At 36.8% G+C, this 21,807-nt stretch overlaps 1 protein-coding gene across 1 annotated transcript in view; it reads right to left on the bottom strand.

Moving 5' to 3' along the window:
- The window catches only part of DNAH8 (dynein axonemal heavy chain 8), a 332,740-nt gene that overhangs the window by 61,601 nt on the left and 249,332 nt on the right, over window positions 1-21,807 (bottom strand). Inside the window, exons 83-85 of the mRNA XM_055113566.2 lie at window positions 5,395-5,468; window positions 3,242-3,394; window positions 2,527-2,682 (exon numbers count right to left, since the gene is read on the bottom strand). Coding sequence (XP_054969541.2) covers window positions 2,527-2,682; window positions 3,242-3,394; window positions 5,395-5,468 — 383 coding nt within the window. The remainder of the gene's footprint in view (window positions 1-2,526; window positions 2,683-3,241; window positions 3,395-5,394; window positions 5,469-21,807) is intronic.

Below are 21,807 nucleotides of genomic sequence, written 5' to 3'. Positions count from 1 at the left end.
ATGAACTGGGGTAAGCTGATGGCATAATGCCACCCAAACCAGGATTCCAAGGGAGAATTTACATTTTTTACTGGAGAGCAGGCAGGGAGTTGGCTATTTTACTCCTGGGTTCTGCATTGTAATGTGGGATGAACTCCAGCATGAACCCCTCTGGAGCTTCAGATCCTGTGCCTAATTCTTTTTTCAGTCTGTCTCTGCAAGAACAAAAGTACATATAACATGTTTGTTTAAAGCAAGGGATACCTGTTTTAATTTGGAGGACTCAATTAATCAATTAACAAATCAGATGTTTGGCTCTTATACTCAACACTAGAGAGAGAAAAGAAACGTAAGTCACAAACAATCTAATCCACAACATTCCTTCCTATAGCAGTTGAGTCTCAGACATTCAGGTGTATACAAATCATGTAGGTATCTTGGTACAATGCAGACTGATTTAGGAGAGTCTGAGGCGAGATCTGACATGCACCTCCAACAAGCTCCCAAGTGATGTTGATGCTTCTGGCCCAAGACAACAAGTCTCTGAAGAATTTTGGATTTTTCTATCAAGCTGTCCCTATCCTAACCAAGTAAAAAAAAAATATTTAGGCAAAATCACAGCAAACACTTCTGTGATATTTCTGAAACATACATCTAAAATTCCCAGGAGATTTTGGAAATATCAAAGTAAACACTTCTGAAATTGATGAAAAAGAATTACCTACACTCACTGTATTGTCACAGAATTGGGCAATGGAATTTTAGAAATTGAAAAAAACCTTGAAAGATCACCTACTTCTGCCTCTAACTGCACAGATGGGGAAACAGAAGCCCTGAGAGAGACATAACTTGATCAACTAACTGCTTTCAGCTAACTGATTTCACAGCAAGCACGAAAGTCCAGGCCTCCTGACTCTCAGTGAAATGTTATTTCTAGCCCTCTATTATTTGATTTTAAGAGATATTCAGCCTTTTATTCCTGGACACTCCACTGGTAACTTCACTGCCCTAGCAGTGAAAATATTTTTCCTCCGTTTTAACCCAAACACATGTGGTGTTAAGTGCAAGGGCACTTTAGCCCCATGGCTGGACCATGGTCCTGTTGCTCTTCTTCCCTTTAGCACTTGAATAATGGCCACTAAAATCACAGGTTGCCACATTAACCATATGGCAAATACCCCCAACCAGCTCTCCATGATAAGCACAGTGGAAGAGTTGAATCATCACTACTGGGAACAGAATCATAAAATACATTATTTGTGAATTGGGAATGAAATAGCAGAGTTAAAGCAATATTTGTATTAGGGTGTGATAAGGTCTAGCAAAGCGAACAATTCCCAGATAAGAATGTAAGAAATAGGCTTCTGTGACTTGAAAGCTGTAATCGACAATCCAAAGGCCACAACGGAACTTAGTAAAGATAACCACCAGCAAAGCATTTAATCTGATTTTAACTCTCTCAGTGTTGGGAGGCAGACAAACACCACATCCCTCTCCTGGGCAGCCAGGAACCTAGTAAAGTGGTAGGGATAATGAATTAGGGGTAAATACACACAGTATTTTCTGGGATGAGCATTAAGTTCCCCTCCATCTTTGGACAGGGCAGGGAGAGGTAATGTGAAGTTCTGCCCATCACTGTACACAGCTAAAAGCCTGACTCCTGGGAGAGACCAACTGATTTATTTTGTCCTTCACCCCAACCTCAGGAAAGAAAGAACTGCAGGTAGGGCTTAAAGGAATCTCTTCAATTCTCTGTGAAATCAAGGAATGGATCCAGTGCATTGAAAATGTATAGCTTTTGAATTACAGAACAAAATATAAAATTCAGATGCAGAACAAAACACTAACAATAATTTAAAAAATCGTAACAGACAAGTTGCTTGGTAATCATAAAATTATTAAATTACTGGGTCAGTACTAAGACTGTAAAAGCAAACAGCAAATGACTTGAGAAAGACAGGGAGCTGCTGTTCCTCCTCCTCCTCCAACATCACCACCACTTTTACTATCAGGTAATAAATAGAGTCAAAACAATACATAAATCAAAGCCAGCCAATCCTAGTTCAGCCAATCCTAGCAACCACATTTGAAGAGTACTTAACATCTTTGGGATGGTGATAATCCTATCTTGAAATGTGGTTGTTAGTATTACAGGAGATGGTGCACATAAAATTCTTGGCCAGCACAGGCACTTTCAAAACCAAGCTCCTATCTTTATAATCCATTAGCTCATTCTACAAATATTTATTGAGCTCTGATAATCCCCTGCGTGCTGTTGTGACAGTAGGAGAGTCAGAAGTTACGAAAAGACAGTCTTCACCCTGGAGAATCTTACATTCCAATAGTCAGGGTTGGGGGTTGGGGCAGGGGGCACACACAAAATACATAAACAAATATACACTATACCAGGTGGGGAAAGTGCTATGAAGGAAAAGAGAGTAAGGAGACAGAGCGGCAACGGATAGCACCCTCCTGGAAGGCTCTCCAATGGGGCCTCAGCACACCACCGGCCATCTCCTAAATGTGAAAACTGCTTTCTGCAGTTACCTGCACAGTGGAGTGTAAAAATGCTACTGTGTAAAGCATCGGCTTCCACATGGGTAAATTACTGATGTCCAGAAGGTCTTGATTAATTCCAGCAAATGTTCTTTTCAAACCTGCGCGTACACCTTGGGGTGGCTCATTAGTGAATTTGAGAGAGGTCTGTCATGAAAAGAAAACAGTGGTTTTGTTTCTATAAATTACTATAAAGAATAAAATAGGAATTACAATATTAGGCTGAATATCCTTTATCTGAAATGCTTGGGACTGGAAGTGTTTTGAATTTCAGATTTTGGAATATTAGCATTAAATTGTTATATGAGCATTGCCTTTGAGCATTCTATTGGCATTGAGAATGTTTCAGATTTTGGAGCATTTCAGGTTTCGATTTTCAGATTTAGGATGCTCAACCTGTATATCAGAAAACAATATGCTTATGGTACATAAAGTGGGGGCAAGTTCAGCATTGTATAAACTAAGTACATTGATCAGAGTTGAAACTCAATAAATTAGTACCAAGTCTTAGAGCTCTTCTATGGAAATATTTACTACAGTCTAACCTTGATGTCAAGATTTTGATGATTATAGTATTATAGTATAAGATCTTGCAGTCTAGACCCTACAGGACCAAAAAGCCCTGTTGTGGTCCCATCTTTCAACAATGTCGATGATGTCATCTTTATTACTATGACTCTCAATGAAAAGACATTTAGTAACAAACCTGAAGCAATGTAATTGGAAATCGATCATGGGGCTCCGTAGTTATCCATACTCGGAAAGAATCATCACTGGCTTCAGTGGTAATTAGCGTCTCTAGTAATTCTTCCATGAATTCCAGGCCAAGGTGGCAATTTTGTAGTAATACCCAACCACCCTGTATCCAAAAATAAGTTCATATTTATTTCTTGTAACCTTTTTGCTATGATTTTAATAAAACAAAATGTGCACTTTTTTTTAAAACCATGTGAATACTCTGTTTTGAACACATTTTTAAAAATTATATGTCAATACAATCATTTCTCCTGCTATGGTACAAGTAATTGGTACAAGCTAATTACTTAGAATCAAGTGGGTTCAAAATGATTGTATTCTGCCACCCCTGGTTCAGAAAGGAACAGAAATTAAAACTTGAAGGCAGACTTGTGTAAGTACAGTGTGTGCACCATCTAATGGTGGGAACGGGTATTTTGGAATCGGTAACTTAAGTTGTCCTGCCTAAGGTAAATCAGAACTGACTCACCCACCAAAACCCAGAAGACTGGTTCACAGTTACTCACAGTTACAAAGAAAGGTACACATGATCTCATGAAAGCTGGAGACAATACGTTTGGTGACATTTACTACCATAAATGCTAAGCTTTACTCTTTATCATCACTCTCCACACTTTCCTGAAACCACATAACTTATTAAGCACTTTCTAAATAAATACTTGATTAAACAAACTACCTTAAACAATATGTCACAAAACCATCACTGCCCTGTGAGAACATAGTTTCTTCACTAGACATTTTAATACCCTTATACAGGAATCAGTTATCTTGAACTACATAAAACTACAAAAGAGTGAGCATGACAAATATATGGCAAGGCATATATACCATGTCTCAACTGTAAGCAAAAATACAACTCACGCCGGCTTAACTAGCAAAGGGGATGTGCCGTCTATACAACTGGGGTTTCAGAGGAAAATAGCATTCAGGATTAGTTTGTGTCATCATGGACCCACTTACTTTCTGGTTCCCCACTCTGTGTTCCACAATGCCAGCTTTATGCTAAACATGGTGTCCCTCAAGGCAGCAACATGGCTGCACCTGCTCATGTCTGGTTTTCTTTTCTGATTATGCCATATAATCAGTACTTACCCCACTTTGACAAACAGAGCATGGAAGTTATAAAGGCTAGTATTCCAAAGACGGTTAACGTGAACACCGTATTTAATTAAAAAGTTTTGCACTCACAGAAACTAAAGAAATTATTTAAGGCCCAAAGTTAAACTGTCAAATCACTCAATAGAGTGAAACATTTGATCCGAGTAAAAATAATTATGCATAATTGCTTTGAGATATACATGCATAAATTAAATAAATTATTGAATTTAATTAAGTGATAAAGATTGAGGCTTAGGGCATTTGAGAATTAATGACTAGCTGGAAAATTTGATGACCCAACAGAGTTTTAGCCCATTAACCCTCTCTAGTCATTAATTCCCAGGGAAAAGCTGCACCAAAGTTTGTACAGACATTCTGAGATCAAAAGCTTAAAAATAAACCAAGATCTTATTTTATTTTTATAAATGGTATAATTTCTTATTACAGCTGAAATGGCTATCTACAGAGCATTTCTAGAAAATTAATATCCTGTGTATTTATTAGGTGTGATGGGAAATCTCTCTCAACACTCCATTCGGCTTGCAATTTTCAGTGAAAACCATTATCAATATTTAAACATAGCATCCTTAAATATTCCTTCTTTGCCTGAAATGATCCGTTAATGAAAAATGAAAGTCTGCCTTTAACTGAAAATGGAAATTTAACTGTCTCAATCTGTTACTCCTTAAGTACTACCTATTCATATTGATCATGAAATTCCAAGACTGCTAGAGATGCATTCTTAGAAATCAAAAGGTGTGTCTCCCAAATTATAAAACGAACAAAAACTCGGTGAAGGTAAAATGGAGCATATACTATAGAAAATGGAATAAGCTTTCCATGCGAATATCAGGAGGAAACTAGACTGAGGTTTAAAATTCACAGGTAATGATAAGCAAAAATGGAAAAATCAGGATTGAGCATCACGAGAAGAATGTGGTAACATCTATGATTGTGGGGTTTCTAGCAATAATGTTGCAGCAGGAGCAGTCTCTTGTCACATACCTGCTGCATTGACATCTGAATCAGCTTTCGAGCGTGTACTTCTTGTCCTTGCCCCATTGAGATAGTTCTACATTCTGTAACATAGGAGAAAGTTCACTATGATGAAACACAACTCTTACAGCAGGATTAGAATGAAAAATTAATTTCTGAATGATTATAGCCTCCTTCTATTGTTTCTTAAAAAAAAAAAAAATCTTTGCTGTTCAAACAGGCCTGGCCTTTGGTTGTGCGGATCAGAGAAATGCATGGAGCAGAGACCTGGAGGCACCACCCGGAAAGGCGAGGGTTGGGGTTCAGGAAGGGAGAGAAAAAGGCACATATGGTGGGCTTTTAGAGAGTTTGAGATTCTTTGGAGACAATGAGGAACAAGATCAATGGTGGGAGAGGCAACTACAATGCTATCACAGGTATTTGTAGGGAAAAAGGATTTTTTAGTTTTGCTGTAAGTTTTGGTTAGAATCCTTTTCAGCGTTTTAGCAGATGCTTCTATAAAGATTTAACTTTCTGTTTATTCCTTTTAGATATCAGGCTCATAGTGTTTTCCGTCTGCTTGTTTTGGTTTTCTTTGTATGTCTGATCATTTTTCTGAGATGAAATTTGAGACAGTTCAGCCCTGTGACGGGTACATTCAGGGGCAACCGTCTAAGAGCTAGTTCTCAGCTGCTCCTCAGATTAAATCACCACCTTGGAACTAAACATGAAAACACTCCACGATGAGAAATGTCATAATTCCAGAGATAATACACCATTTAGGACCAGATGTCCCAGGCAGAGAACCATGCTTGTGACCTCCCACATGAATTAGCTAAAATGAAGAAGTCTGAGAATCATGTTTGCACAACTGCAATTGGAAATTAACTCTTAAGCAAGCCCTTGTGGACCCAAATTTTCTTGAGTTCTAGAGGCATAATCCCTGTACAAGGAAAAGCAATCAATGGAGACATTGTGAACCAGTGTGTGTTTTTGGTAACTGCTGGTAGAGACTATAAAAAGCTGGAAACTTCATGGGGTGGGGAGGGAAGTATGTCAGAAACCAGAGACACTGTCAGGACACACCATTTAAATGGCATCCTGTGGTTAATGGCCAGATATTCTGAGAGGGTCTGCAGGGTGCAAGATTAGGGATTATTCGTGGGCTCAGGGTCACAGGGAGACACTTTGCAATGAGAGCCTGAAGGAGGATGGAAGAGCACTCACTGCTTGGAGAATCAGGAATTGAAATGGGCCAAGTATTAACAAGCAAAGGTGGATTTTCCCACCAAAGCCCACATGAATCTTTCCAGCTCCTAAGGGGAATCTGGCACCTGAAAAGAATCCCACCCAGCCTATAAAAGCAGAAGAAAGGAGAGGCGTGACTTGAATGGGAGGAGCCTCTGGATCGTGGATAGACATCGAGCCCCACTTATTTCGGAAGAACACACAGATGTTCAATAGATCAATGAGGGAACGTGATAGGCTCAAAAAGTATTAACACATGAGTGTGAGCCACAGCCTCTCTGTCTTCTTCCAACTCCTCTGAAACACACCTTCTAAAAGGAAGGTCTAGTTTTCGTTCAGGTGGCCCTGGGACAGTTGTTGCTTGATCCAGGTATCGAGTCAAGAGGCGATTTAGAGGCATCCCTTCATATCCAGAATCTGACCATTTCCCAACTCTGCTTTTATTTCCTGGTGTAAGTGACCGCCACCTCTTGCCTAGATTCTTGGAATGGCCTCCTAACTGGTGACGACCTCACTTCCACCCTTGTCCTCTACTAGCTATTCTTCCTACAGCAGCCAGAGGGGTCTCTCAAGCCCTAAATCAGATTATGTTCATCCTCTGCTCAGAACCATCCAATGGCTTCCCATTGCATCCAAGGCAAAATCCAAAATCCAAACCAAAGTTCTTATTTACAGACTATAAGGCCCTACACAATCAGTCCCTGCTACTGCTGCCACACACCACCCCCCACTCCCCCCCACACACCTTTTCTTATCTCACCACCCCCCTATCCATTCACTTTCCTCCAGCCATAACAGCCTCCTCCCCAGGCCCACCCCAGCCTCATTGGTGTTCCCTCCTTCAGAGTTCCAGACTCACTCCCTTCACATCTCAGGTTTTTCTCACCCTGTCAGCAAGACTTTCCTGACGGTCCTTGTTCTATCTAAAACAGCACACCTCTCCCATCACTCTGTCCTTTCCCCTGCTTCTTAACATATTTTATGCTTTTCTTCTTAGGATATTGTGTACTACCTTGTTTATCGATAACTGTCTGTTTTATCCCCAGTCTAGAATATCAGCTAGGGACTTAGACATGGTGGCCAACCCAGCACCTAGATAGTGCCTGGCACTCAGCAGATGCTCAATAAATATATATTTCTGAACCCTTAAAATTGAGGTATAATTTCCATATAAATTATGAAATATATACTTTATTATAAAGTGTATACTTTAATATTTTAAAATATATCTTTAGAGTTGCATAACTATCACTACTATCAAATCATCTAATTCCAGAACATTTTCATCAACCCCAAAAGAAACCCCATACCCATTAGTAGTCACTTCCCATTCCCCCTTCCCACCCCAGCAATCACCAATCTACTTTGTCTCTATTCCAGACATTTCATTAAATGGAATTATGCAATATATGGTCTTTTGTGTCCGTCTTCCTTCAGTTAGCATGCTTTCAAGGTTCATCCATATTGTAGCATGTATTACTTCATTCCTTTTTATGGCTGACTAAGAGTTCACAGCATGGATATACCACATTTCTTTATCCGTTCATCAGCCCCAGACATTTGGGTTGTTTTCACTTTTTAGTAGTATGAGTAATGCTGCTATGAGCATTCACATACAAGTTTTTGGGTGGATGTATATTTTCAGTTTTTTGGGGGTATATACTTAGAGGCAAGTTTGCTGAGTTATGTGGTAACCCTATCTTTAACTTTCTGAGAAACTGCTAGACTGTTTTCCAAAGCAGCTGCACCATTTTACATTTCCGTTGGCAATGTATGAATGTTCTAATTTTTCCACATCCTTACCAATGCTTGCTGTTGTCCTTGTCTTTGATTATAGCTATCTTAGTGGGAATGAAGAAATATCTCATTGTGATTTTAATTTGCATTTCCCTAATAACTAACAAAGCTGAGTATCTTTTCATGTGTTTATTGGCCATTTGTACATCTTCCTTGTAGAAATATCCATTCAAATCCTTTGCCCATTTTTAAATTGGGTAATTTGACTATTGTTGAGTTGTAAGAGGTCTTTATATATTCTGGATACTAGACCCTTAACAGATGTATGATTTGCAAATATTTTCTCCTGTTTTATAGGTTGTCCTTTGATGGTGCCCTCTGAAGCACAAAGTTTTACATTTTTATTAAGTCCAATGTATCAATATTTCCTTTTATTGCTTATGTTTTTGGTTTCATATCTAGAAAACCATTGCCTAATCCACGGCCACAAAGATTTACTCTTATTTTTTTTACTAAGTATGTTATGGTTTTAGTGTTTACAGTTAAGTCTCTGACTGATTTTGAGTTAATTTTTGTGTATGTTGTGATGTAAAAACCAAACTTCATTCCTTTGCAAATGCATATCAGTTCTTCCAGCACCATTTGTTAAGAAGATTGTCTTTTCCAACATTGCATGGTCTTAGAACCCTTGTTGAGAACCAACTCACCATAATATGTGAGGGCTGGGTTTATTTCTGGACTCTCAATTCTGCATTGAGATATATATTCTTTGCAATGATACATATCTTTATGCCCATATCACACTGTTTTAATTATTGTAGCTTTGTAGTAAGTCTTGATTTTGGGAAGCATAAGTCCTATAGCTTTGTTCTTTCTTTTCAAGATTGTTTTAGCTATCTTGGGTCCCATGAATTTCCGTACAAATTTTAGGATCGTCTTGTCAATTTCTATTTTTAAAAAAGGCTGTTGGGATTTTTATAGGGATTGAGTTAAATCTCTTGAACTATTAGATGAGTACTGGCATTTTACCAAAGTCTCCTGATCCATGAACACTGGATGTCTTTCCATTTATTTAGGTATTTAATTTTTTAATGATGTTTTTTAGTTTTCAATGTACAAATCTTCCACTTCTTTTATTGAATTTATTCCTAAGTATTTTATTTTTAATAATATTGTAAATGAATTGTAATGTGTTTATGATTTTTTTGAATTGTTCTTGCTAGTGCATAGAAATACAATAGCTTTTAAATATTGATCTTGTATCCTACAATCTTGCTGAACTCATCTATTAGCTCTAATTGTTTTTTGGTAAACAACTTATAATTTTTTATGTACAAATTCATGTCACAATCATAGAGGCAGTTTTACTTCTTCCTTTCCAATGTAGATGGTTTTTTTTTTTTCTTTTCCTGGTCTGATTGCCCTATCTAGAACCACCAATACAATGCTGAATAAAAGTCGTAAGAGTAGACATCCTTGTCTTTCTCCTGATCTTTGGGAGAAGGCATTCAGTCTTTTACCATTAAGTGTGACATTAACTGTGAGTTTTTTGTAGGTGCCTTTTATCAGGTTGAGAAAATTTCCTCTTATTTCTAGTTTGCTAATTCATATTTATCAATATTTTCAATGCTTTTCTGCATCTGCAATGGACTAAATGTTTATGTACCCCTAAAATTCATAAGTTGAAACCTAAACCCCAAAGTGATGGTACTAGGAAGTGACAAGGTATTAAGAGTGGGATTAGTGACCTTATAAAAGATGCCCTCCTTCCACCATGTGAAGACACAATGAGAAGTCATCTATGAAATAGGAAACAGGCCTTTATCAGCTACTGAATCAGCCAAGGTCTTGATCTTGGACTCTCAGCCTCCAGAACTATCAGAAATAAATTTCTATGCTTATAAGCTACCCAGTCTATGGTATTTTGTTGCAGCAGCTCAAACAGACTAAGACAGCATCTGTTGAGATGATCATGTGGTTGTTGTCTATTATTCTATTAATATGGTATATTACATTGATTGATATTCATATGTTTAACCAACCTCATACTCCTGGGATTAATTCACTTGGTCATAGTGTATAATGTTTTTATATGGTGCTGCATTTGGTTTGATAATAATTTGTTGAGAATTTTGTTTCTATGTGCCTAAGGGATAATGGTCTGTAGTTTTTTGTATGTGTGATGTCTTTGTCTGCATTTGGTATCATGGTAATACTGGTCTCAGAATGGGTTGAAAAGTGTTCCCTCCTCTTTTATTTTTTAGAAAAGCTGAGAAAAACTAGTGCTATTCTTTAAAATTTTGCTAGAATTCACCAATGAAGCCATCTGGGACTAAGATTCCTTTTGTGTGAATTTTTTGATTAATGAATAAATCTCCATACTTCTTATGGCTCTATTCAGATTTTCTACTTCTTCTTGAGTCAGTTTCAATAGTTATCTCTAATATTTTTTCCATTTCATCTAGGTTATCTAATTTGTTGGCATAATTGTTCACAGTATTCCCTTAGGAGTTTTTAAATTTGGGTAAGTAGTTACGCCCCTCTTTCATTGCTGATTTTAGTAATCTCACTTTCTCTTCTTTATTCTTGGTTAGTTTAGCTAAATACTTGTCAGTTTTATTGATCTTTCAAAAAAGATACCTTTGACTTCTTGATTCTTTGTTGTTTTTCTATTATCTGGCTTTTTTTGCTCGCATATTTATTATTTCCTTTCTTTTGACTGCTTTGAGTTTAGTTTGCTCTTCTTTTCTAAGTTTCTTAATGTGGAAGGTTGTTATTAATTTGTAATCTTTCTTCAGTTAATATAAGGTGATAAATATTTTATGTCTTTTCTGAGTGGCCTGGGGAAGAAAAAGATTGATTGGCGTTGAAAAAGTAAGAAACATTCCCACGCAAGGAAGGAAAGGGGCCAATGAGACAAGAAACAGCATAGGCTGAGTTTTTACAGGTGGGGGGCAAGGACTGCCAAGATATCATAAGGGGGACTCTCAAGAGAAGCGTGTATGCAGGAAACATTGGAGGAAGTGTTGCTGCAGGTGATACAGTATAATTACACTTTGGTGGTTTAGGTTTTGTTTTAATTGTTTGTATTTGAAAGACTTTAGTAAAATTTTGACTGCCTTTATATTCCTTTCCAAAATTAGGCTTGTGTCTCTTCCACTTTTTCTTATTTTTTTGGACTTACTTCTAATTAAATAATATATGTTCACATTAAAAGGTTTCAAAAATACAGGAGCATATAAAGAAGGAAATAAAAATCACCGATATTCCTCCCTAGAGATCTTTATTCTAATCCTTTTAATATGCATAATCCACAATCCCTTACCTTCATTTCGAAATTCAGAAAGCTCTGAAAATGGTAAATCATTTTGGAGGCAAAAGCTGACCTAAACAGATGTGAGGCTATTAATAGTCTTTATTTATCCCTATCTTCCTGAATATTTATATCTTAGCTGCAGTGTATTATATAATATATGGAATATCACCTTCTAAAAACCAGAACATTCTGATTTCTGAAACATATCTGACTCCAAGGGTTTGTAGACCTATCTATATTAAAATTTATATATGCATATATGAATTGTACATTATTTTATTTTATTTTATTTTATTTTTCGAGACAGAATCTTGCTTTGTCGCCCAGGCTGGAATGCAGTGGCACAATCTCGACTCACTGCAACCTCCACCTCCAGGGTTCAAGAGATTCTCATGCCTCAGCCTCCTGAGTAGCTAGGATTACAGGCATGTGCCACCACGCCCGACTAATTTTTTGTATTTTTAGTAGAGACAGGGTTTTGCTATGTTTGGCCAGGCTGATCTCAAACTCCTGACCTCAAATGATCCTTCTGCCTCAGCCTCTTAAAGTGCTGGGATTACAGGTGTGAGCCACCATGCCCGGCCTATACATTATTTTATATCTCTACGTTTCAACAGTATGTTGTGAATATTTTACTGTCATCAAATATTATCAGAAAACAGTTTCTAATGGCAGCACGGTGTTCCATCATGTCATATGCATTCTTGTTCATTCAATCAATACCTTTTTATATATTTAAGACATTTTTGATTTTTCAGTATTATAAATAGCACTAGATTAAACACCCTTGTATATAAATCTGGATGTATGTCTCTCAATATGTTCTTAGGAGGAATTCATACATGGAGAATAGTTTGGATACAGCATTCAAACATTTTTTTAAAATTCACGACATAAGAAAAAGGACTCCCAGTGTCTCCCACTGAAGTGGAATGCTATAGTCCCCAGCCTACACACCTATCCTTGTTTCTTTGTTTGTGCTTTTATTTTATTTATGGTGCTTTTGACATACAGATTTTTTTTATTTCAACAGGTTTTGGGGGGAACAGGTTGTGTTTGGTTGCATGAATAAGATTTTTAGTGGTGATTTCTGAGATTTTGGTGTACCCATCACCCAAGCAGTGTACCCTCTACCCAATAAGTAGTATTTTATCCCTCACACCCTCAAACCTTTTCTCCCCAGTCCCCAAAGTCCATTGTATCATTCTTAGGCCTTTGTGTCCTCATAGCTTAGTTCCCACTTAATGAGTGAGAACATATGTTTGGTTTTCCATTCCTGATTTACTTCACTTAGAATAATGGTCTCCAATTCCACCCAGGTTGCTGCAAATGCCATTATTTTATTCCTTTTTATAACATACAGATGTTTTAAAATTCTTCCAGTCATATTATCTATCTTGTCCCTCTGGTTTTAGACTCAGGTATTATGATTAAGAAAATCTTGGCCACTCAACAATATATAACTAATTGAATATATTCTTTTTCTTGTTTTATAGTTTATTTTAAAGCACTTAATGCCTTAATCGACCTAACATTTATTTTAGAGTTTAATGTGAGGTAAAACTTTTATGTTTACTAAAGTTAACCTGCTATCTCAACATTGTTTGCTGTCTAACCCACTTTTCCTCCACTGATTGGAAATGCAAATCTTATCACATATTAAGCTATTGTACATACAAGAGTCTAATTTTGGCCCTTTCATTTTGCTCCATATTTATCAATGTTTGCAATGTAAATGATAAAATTATTGGCATTTGATAACGTTTTAAAAATCTGGTGGTGCTGGTTCCCCATTATTCTTATTTTTTTCCATTTCAAGATTTCTTAGCTATTCTTGTCCATTTGCAATTCTAGAAGCTCTAATATCCCTCTACTATCCAACTAGAAAAACAATGATGCTTGAGTTTCAATTAGACTTGGCTTCAATTTATAGATTAATTTAGGAAATATTGACATCTTTACAACATTGAATCTCTATACTGGGAATGTGGCTTACCTCTCCATTTATTCTAACTACTTTTATGCCTCTAAGAAGGTTTTATAGTTTTCTTTAAATGAGTATTTTAAAAATTATTTCTCAGTTTTATTTTTATTGCTATAATGAAAGGGAGTTTTACATCTTATTTTACAAGAAAGCAACATTTTTTATATATTTATCTTGTAAACAGTCACCTCACTGAACTATTAGACTATTAAGTCTAATAGTTTTTCCGTTGATTCATTTGTGTTTTTTGTTAGACAATTATATTGTCTAAGAATAATGTTGATTTTGTCCCTCCTTTCCCGTAGTTACATCTTTTATTTATGATTCTTTCAATACATTAGCCATATCTTCTACAACACAATGCTAAATAACAGTGGCAATAGCAGACATCTGTATCTGACTTTAATGGATATGTCTCTAGTTGTTCGCCAATAAGTATCACGATGTTTGGGGTTCATAATCATTATCATATAAATAAAATATCCTTCTGCTCCTACTTTTCAAAAGTCAAATATAAGTGTTGAATTTTTATAAAATGGCTTTTATAGCACCCATCAAGATAACAGTATGATACCTTAAGGAGAAGTTTTTCTCTTATTGTTGTGATGAGATTTCTTAATCCTGCATCTTTCTTGTATTTGCCCATGTGTTCCAACTTGGTGAAGGCACGTTATTATTTGCAAGTTATTTCTTGATGTTCTATTGAATTCTTCCTTTTCAAAGTCATATTTTGTTTTTCATTGACACACAATGATTGTAAATATTTATGGGTACAGTGTGATGTTTCAATACATGTATACATTGTGTAATGATCAAATCAGGTAATTTAGATATCCGTCACAACATATAATTTTCATTTCCCTGTGTTCAGAGCATTCAATATTCTCTCTTCTAGATATTTTGGACTATATATTATTTTTTCACAATAAATTATTGTTAACTATTCACTTTACTGTGCACTAGAACACTAGAAATCATTCTTCCTCCCTCAGTTTCTGGTAGCCACTATTCTACTCTAATTCTAAGAGATCAAATTTGTTAGATTCTCAAGAGTGAGATCATGTGGTATTTGTCATTCTATGCTTAGCTTATTTCATTTAGGATAATGCCCACCATATTCATCCATGTTGTCACAAATGACAGAATGCCATTCTTTTTTATGGCTGAATAGTATTCCATTGTGTATATGTACCGCATGTTTTAATCCATTCATTTGGTGATGGGTACTTAGGGTGACTCTATATCTTGGCTTTTATGAATACTGCTGCAGTAAACACGGGAGTACAGATAGATACCTCTTCAATATACTGATTTCACTTCCTTTGTTTTTTTAAATTTTATATTTAAAATGAAAAAAATCCTTTCAGAGTTTTCTTAATGATTTCACCTCTTTTGGATATGTATTTAGTAGTAGCACTGCTGAATCATAGGGCAGTTCTATTTTTAGTTTTTTGGAGAACCTGCATACTATTCTCCAAAGTACTAATTTACATTTCTACCAATACTGTATGAAGGTTCTTCTTTCTCCACATCATTGCCAGCATGTGTTACTGGTTTTTTTCATACAAGCCATTTAAATTGGTGTGAGATGATATCTCATTGTAGTTTTGATTTGTATTTCTCTGATGACCAATTATGTTCAGCCTTTTTCATATATCTTTTTGCAATTTATATGTCTTATTTTGAGAAATGTCTGTTTGGATCTCTTGTCCACTTTAATAATCAGATTATTGTTATTATTATTTTTTGCTATTGAGTTGTTTGTGTTACTTATATATTCTGCATATTAACACCTTGTCAGATGCATAGTTTGCAAATATTTTCTCCTATCCTGTAGGTTATGTCTTTACTATGTTGATTGTTTCCTTTGCCGTGCAAAAGCTTTGTAGCTTGAGGTAATCCCAATTGTCCATTTTTGCTTTGGTTGCCTGTTTTTGAGGTCTTACACGAAAAAATATTTGCCCAGACTAATGTTCTGGAGCATTTCCTCCAGTGTTTCCTCATAGTAGTTTCACAATTTCAGGTCTTACATTTCAGTCTTTAATCCATTTTGATTTGATTTTTGTGTATGGTGAGAGATAGGGTCTAGTTTCATTATTCTGCATATAATTACCCAGTTTTCCCAACAACGTTTATTTAAAAGATTGATCTTTCCTCATTACATGTTCTAGGCAACTTTGTTGAAGATAAGTTGGTTGTAAATGCATGGGTTTATCTCTGGTTTCTCTATTCTGCTCCATTGGCCTATGTGTCTGGTTTTATGCCACTACCATCCTGTTTTGGTTACTATTGCTTTGTAGTACATTTTGAAGTCAGGTAGTTTGGTGCCTTAAACTTTTTTTTTTTAATGCTCAAGACTGCTTTAGCTATTTGGGATTCTGTGTGGTTTCATATACATTTTAGAATTTTTTTCTATCCATAAAAAATGACATTGGTATTTTGATAGAGATTGCATGTGAATCTGCAGATTGTTTTGGGTAGCTATGGACATTTTAACAATATTAATTCTTTCAAGTCATTAACACTGGATGTCTTTCCATTTATCTGTGTCCTTTTCAACTTCTTCCATCAATGTTTAATAATTTTCGTTGAAGAGATTTTTCACCTCCTTAGTTAAATTGACTCCTAGGTATTTTATTTTTTGTAGCTATTTTAAATGGGATTGCTTTTTAAATTTCTTTTTCAGATAGTTCAATGTCGGCATATAGAAACCCTAATTCATGTAGATTGACTTTGTATCCTACAACTTTACTGAACTTGTTTTTCAGTCCTAACAATTCTTTGGTGGCATCTGTAGGGTTTTCTGTATACATGTCATCTATAAATAGGGACAATTTGACTTCCTCTTTTCAAACTTGGATGCTTTTTATTTCTTTCTCTTGTCTAACTGCTCTAGCTAGACCTTCCTGTACTATGTTGGACAGAAGTGGTGAAAGCAGGCATTATGGTTGTGTTCCTAATTTTAGAGGAAAAGCTTTCAACTTTTCCCAGTTTAGTATGATGTTAGCTATGGGTTTGTCATACATGACCTTTATTGTGTTGAGGTACATTCCTTCATACCTAATTAGTTTAGGGCTTTTATCACAAAGGAATGTTGAATCTTATCCAGTTCTTTCTCTGTGTCTATTGAGATGATCATATGGTTTTTGTCCTTCATTCTGTTACTGTCATATATCACACTTACTGATTTATGTATCTTGAAACATCCCTGCATTCCATTTAATCAATGTGAATGATCTTTTGGAGCACTGTTTGATTTGGTTTGCTAGTATTTTGTTGAGGATTTTACATCTATGTTCATCAGGGATATCAGCCTGTATGTAGTTTTCTTTCTTTGTTGTGTCCTTGTGTTTTGATATTAGAGTAATGCTAGTCTCATAGAATGAGTTTGAAAAAATTCCTAGCCACTTCAATTGTTTGGAATAATTTGAGAAGAATAGGTATTATTTCTTCCTTAAAAGTTTGATAGAATTCCATAATGAAGCCATCAGTTCCTGGGCTTTTTTTTTTTTTTTTTTTTTTTTTTTTTGATGGGAGACTTAATCACTGATTCAATCTCGTTACTCATTATTGGCTATTCAGGTTTTCTAATTCTTCATAATTCAGTCTTGGTAGGTTATATTTGTCCAGAAATTTATCCATTTATTCTAAGTTTTCCAATTTGTTGGCATGTAATTTTTCATAATAATCTTTAATGATCTTTTGTATTTCTGTGTTATCAGTTATGATGTCTCCTTTTTCATCTCTTTTTTTTTTCCAGTCATATCTCTTTTTTTCTTAGTCTGGCCAAAGGTGTACTGATTTTATCATTTCAAAAATATATCACTTCATTTGGTTGATCATTTGTACTTTTAAAAATTTCTATCGGCCGGGCGCGGTGGCTCACGCCTGTAATCCCAGCACTTTGGGAGGCTGAGGTGGGTGGATCACAAGGTCAGGAGATCTAGATCATCCTGGCTAACATGGTGAAACCCCGTCTCTACTAAAAATACAAAAACAAAATTAGTCAGGCGTGGTGGCTGGCACCTGCAGTCCCAGCTACTCGGGAGGCTGAGGCAGGAGAATGGCGTGAACCCGGGAGGCGGAGCTTGCAGTGAGCCGAGATCTCGCCACTGCATTCCAGCCTGGGAGACAGCAAGACTTCATTAAAAAAAAAAACAAAACAAAATACTATTGTATTTATTTCTACTCTGATCTTTATTATTTCTTTCCTTCAAATTTTGAGTTGAATTTGTTCTTGTCTTTCTAGTTCCTTGATATGCAACATTAGGTTATTTGTGATCTTGGTTTTTTGTTTTTTTTTTTTTGGTGTAGGCATTTATTGCTCTAAACTTCTCTCTTAGAGGTGCTTTTGTTGTATTCCATAGATTATGGTGTGTTGTATTTCCATTTTCACTTGCCTCAAGAAATTGTTAAATCTCCTTTTAAATTTCTTCTTTGACTCATTGGTTATTCAGGAACATATTGTTTACTTTCCTTGTATTTGTACAGTTTCCAAAGTTCCTACTGTTACTGATTTCTAGTTTCATTCCATTGTGGTCAAGAAAGATACTTGGTAGGTTTCCAATTTTTTAAAATTTGTTAAGACTTGTTTTGTGGCTTCATATATGATCTATCCTCAAGAATGTTCCATGTGCTGTTTAAAAACATGTATATTTTACAACTATTGGATGGAATGTTCTGTAAATGTCTGTTAGGTCCATTTGATTTAGAGTATGGTTTAACTCTAATGTTTCTTTATTGATTTTCTATCTGGGTGATTTGTCCATTGCTGAAAATGGGATGTTGAAGCCCCCTACTATTATTGTGTTGCAGTCTATCCCTTTAGGTCTATTAATATTTATATTTTTATTAATTATATCTTTTATAATTAATATATATATTAATTTTTATATATCTTTATACACTTAGATGCTCTGATGTTGGGTGCATGTGTGTGTATGTGCACATGCACTCTTGTTGTATTTACCCTTAATCACTGTATAATGGCCTTCTTTTACAGTATTTGGTTTATAGTCTATTTTATCTGATATAAGCATAGTTACTCCTGTTCTTTTTATGGTGCCCATTTGCATAGAATATCTTTTCCATCCTTCATTTTCAGTCTGTGTGTATCCTTCCAGGTAAAATGAGTCTCTTGTAGGGAGCATATAGCTGGGTCTTTTTTAAAAAATCCATTAAGCCACTCTGTGTCTCTTAATCGTAGATTTTAATCCATTTACATTCAAGGTAATTGTTGGTAGGTAAGGACTAACTACTGCCATTTTGTTACTTGTTTTCTAGTCGATTTGTAGATCCTTTCTTCTTCCATTCTTCCTCTCTTGCAGTCTTCCCTTGGTCGGGGTTAAGTGATTTTCTCTAGTAGTATGTTTTGATTCCTTACTTTTTAATTTTAGTGTATCTAATACAGGTTTTTGCTTTGTGGATACCATGAGGCTTACCAAAAAATCTGATATTTATAACAAGTTTTTTGTTGTTGTTGTTTTGTTTTGTTTTTAGGCACAATGTGCCTGAACTGTGTGAGACAGTTGGTCAGGGACACAAGCCCAGAAGCCTGTCCCAGTGGCCCAGATGGGTTTGTCTTCCAGCAAGTCTCTGCACAGATGGGATAGTTTCCAAATGCAGCAGGAGGAGCCAGAGCTGAGACCGGAGTCCTTCAGGACTTGACGTGGGGCAGAGCTGGCAAGCCCACCTCATTGGTTCAGATGGGAGTGTGTCTCCCAGCAGGTCTCTGCACAAATTAGTTTCCTGACTACAGCAGGAGGAACTGGAGCTGAGACTGGGCCCTTTTGGGATCTGCTGGAGGATGATGGCTGAAGAGCTCATCTCATTGGCTCAGAAGGGCATGTATCTCCCAGTAGATCCCTGCACAGGTAGGATAGTTCCCTGACTGCAGCAGGAGGGACCAGAGCTGACAGTGGGCACCCTTGGTATCTGCTGGGGTACAGAGGTTGATGAGCCCTTCATGGAGGCTCAGACTCCCAGTCTGCTAGATATGAGCAAGCCTCCTTCTGGGCTCTTGCACAGTTAGCTCTGAGTTGGGACCTCAGCTGAGGGTGGTTGGAGACAAGCCACAGGGCAACTTTCAAGTTCACTGCCAAGATCGATGTTGGCAGGCAGACGAGCCTCTGCACTGAGACACTAGTGTGCCTGATTCCACCTACAACCCTTGGCAGTTGGTTTTAGTTGCAGGCTCAAGGCCAAAAAGGGCTATAGCCAAACTCCTTGGGGAGCAGGGCCATTTCTAGGCTTGAACCTGGAAGCACAATTGGCAGATCTGCCATTTGGGTGTCAGTTTGTGCTCTCAAAACAACCCTCCTAGGTCTTGGATTTTAATAGGGTTTCACAACCTTCTACCTATATCCCGAGGCTCCTGCAGAGAGACTTTGTCTGTAGATGGATACAGAATTCCTGATGTGGTGGTGGGATATGAGGGAGGGATATGTGGAGGGATATGAGACATCTTGCTGACGTCACTATAAATTCATCTTGCTTGTGATTTAGTTAAGATCCTTACATTTATTTATTTATTTATTTATTTTTGAGATGGAGTCTCACTCTGTCACCCAGGCTGGAGTGCAATGGCGCAATCTCGGCTCACTGCAACCTCCGCCTCCCAGGTTCAAGCTATTCTCATGTCTCAGCCTCCTGAGTAACTGGGATTACAAGCGCCCGCCACCACACCCAGCTAATTTTTGTATTTTTAGTAGACATGGGGTTTTGCCATGTTGGTCAGGCTGACCTCAAACTCCTGACCTCAGATGATCCACCCACCTCGGCCTCCCAAAGTGCTGGGATTACAGGCATGAGCCACCATGCCCAGCCAGTTTTCTTTCTTTTATGCAGTTACTATCTGGGTCAGTTTACTGTTTCAGAATAATGCAAATAAAGAGGAAAATGGGCCAGATGAAGTGGTTCATGCCTGTAATCTCAACACTTTAGGAGGCCAAGGAGGGAGGATCACTTGAGCTCAGGAGTTCAAAACCAGCCTGGGAAACATAATGAGACCTCATCTCTACAAAAAAACAGAAAACAAAATGTGGCTAGGATTAGTGGTGTGTGCTGTAGTCCCAGCTACTTGGAAGGCTGAGGTAAGAGGATCACTTGAGCCTGGGAGGTCAAGGCTTTAGTGAGCCATGATTGCACCACTGCACTCCAGCCTGGGTGACAGAGTGGGAGCCTGTCTCAAAAGAAAAAGGAAAATGTATTCTCTTTTTCCATCTTTTGGAACAGAATATAGCATATGAGAGTCCTTGAAAGTTTTAAAGGACTTATCAGAAAATTATCCAAGCCTAGAGCCTTTGCTGATGTAATAATTTTAAAACTTCTACTTTTTCTCCCCTTGATTATTGGTTTATTCAGGGTTTTCTACCTTTTCTGAGGAAATTTTCTAAATTCATATGTTTCTATAAATTTGCCAATTTTAATGAGATGCTGTAATTTATTACTATAGTTATGAGCCATTCTCTTATTATTTAAAATGTTAAAATGTTTCATCTGTACATATTGTTATATCAGTTTTCCCACTTTTACTTTTGTGTAGTTGTGGGGTTTTATGTATTTGTTCTCTTTCGTTTGTTTTTAGGTGTTCTTTTTAAGCCCATCCTTCCTCTGAGACCTCCCTCCTCCCATAGTCAGGCTCCTAGAAAGGCTCTCGTGCTAACTCCATCTGCTTTCTCCACTTTGCCCATGTACCCAGTACTCTGTGCAGAGTTTATCTGCTCCAAATTTCTCACTACAGATCTTGACCAGTACAAGACAATATCTATAACCCAAAGTTTCCCTTCTCCTCTTTTTCTACAAAAACTTATTGATTCTGTCCCATCTGTATGTTATTTTCGGGTAGCTGGTTAATTCATTCAATGAAAACAATGAGAAGGAGTGAAAAAGAAAGACCAATGAGATCACTGAAGTGGGGTTCCTGAGATAAGTCCTGAACCAGATCTGCCACGGACTAGGTCTGGGGCCTTATCTCCAGACCATAGTTTCCCCCAACTGTAAAAAAAAAAAAAAAAAAGTAATTGGATTTCAAGATTTCCAGTCACATTCACCTTAAGCATTCTATGATTATTTATTATCCAGATTTTCAAATAAAATATTAATAGCTGAGACTACATTAACATGTTGTTCGGTATGTGTAATAGTTCCATTTTAACAG

This window comes from Pan paniscus, chromosome 5 (assembly GCF_029289425.2).
Source record: "Pan paniscus chromosome 5, NHGRI_mPanPan1-v2.0_pri, whole genome shotgun sequence".
Lineage (NCBI taxonomy): Eukaryota > Metazoa > Chordata > Mammalia > Primates > Hominidae > Pan > Pan paniscus.
This window is presented reverse-complemented; position numbering and strand designations above follow the sequence as displayed.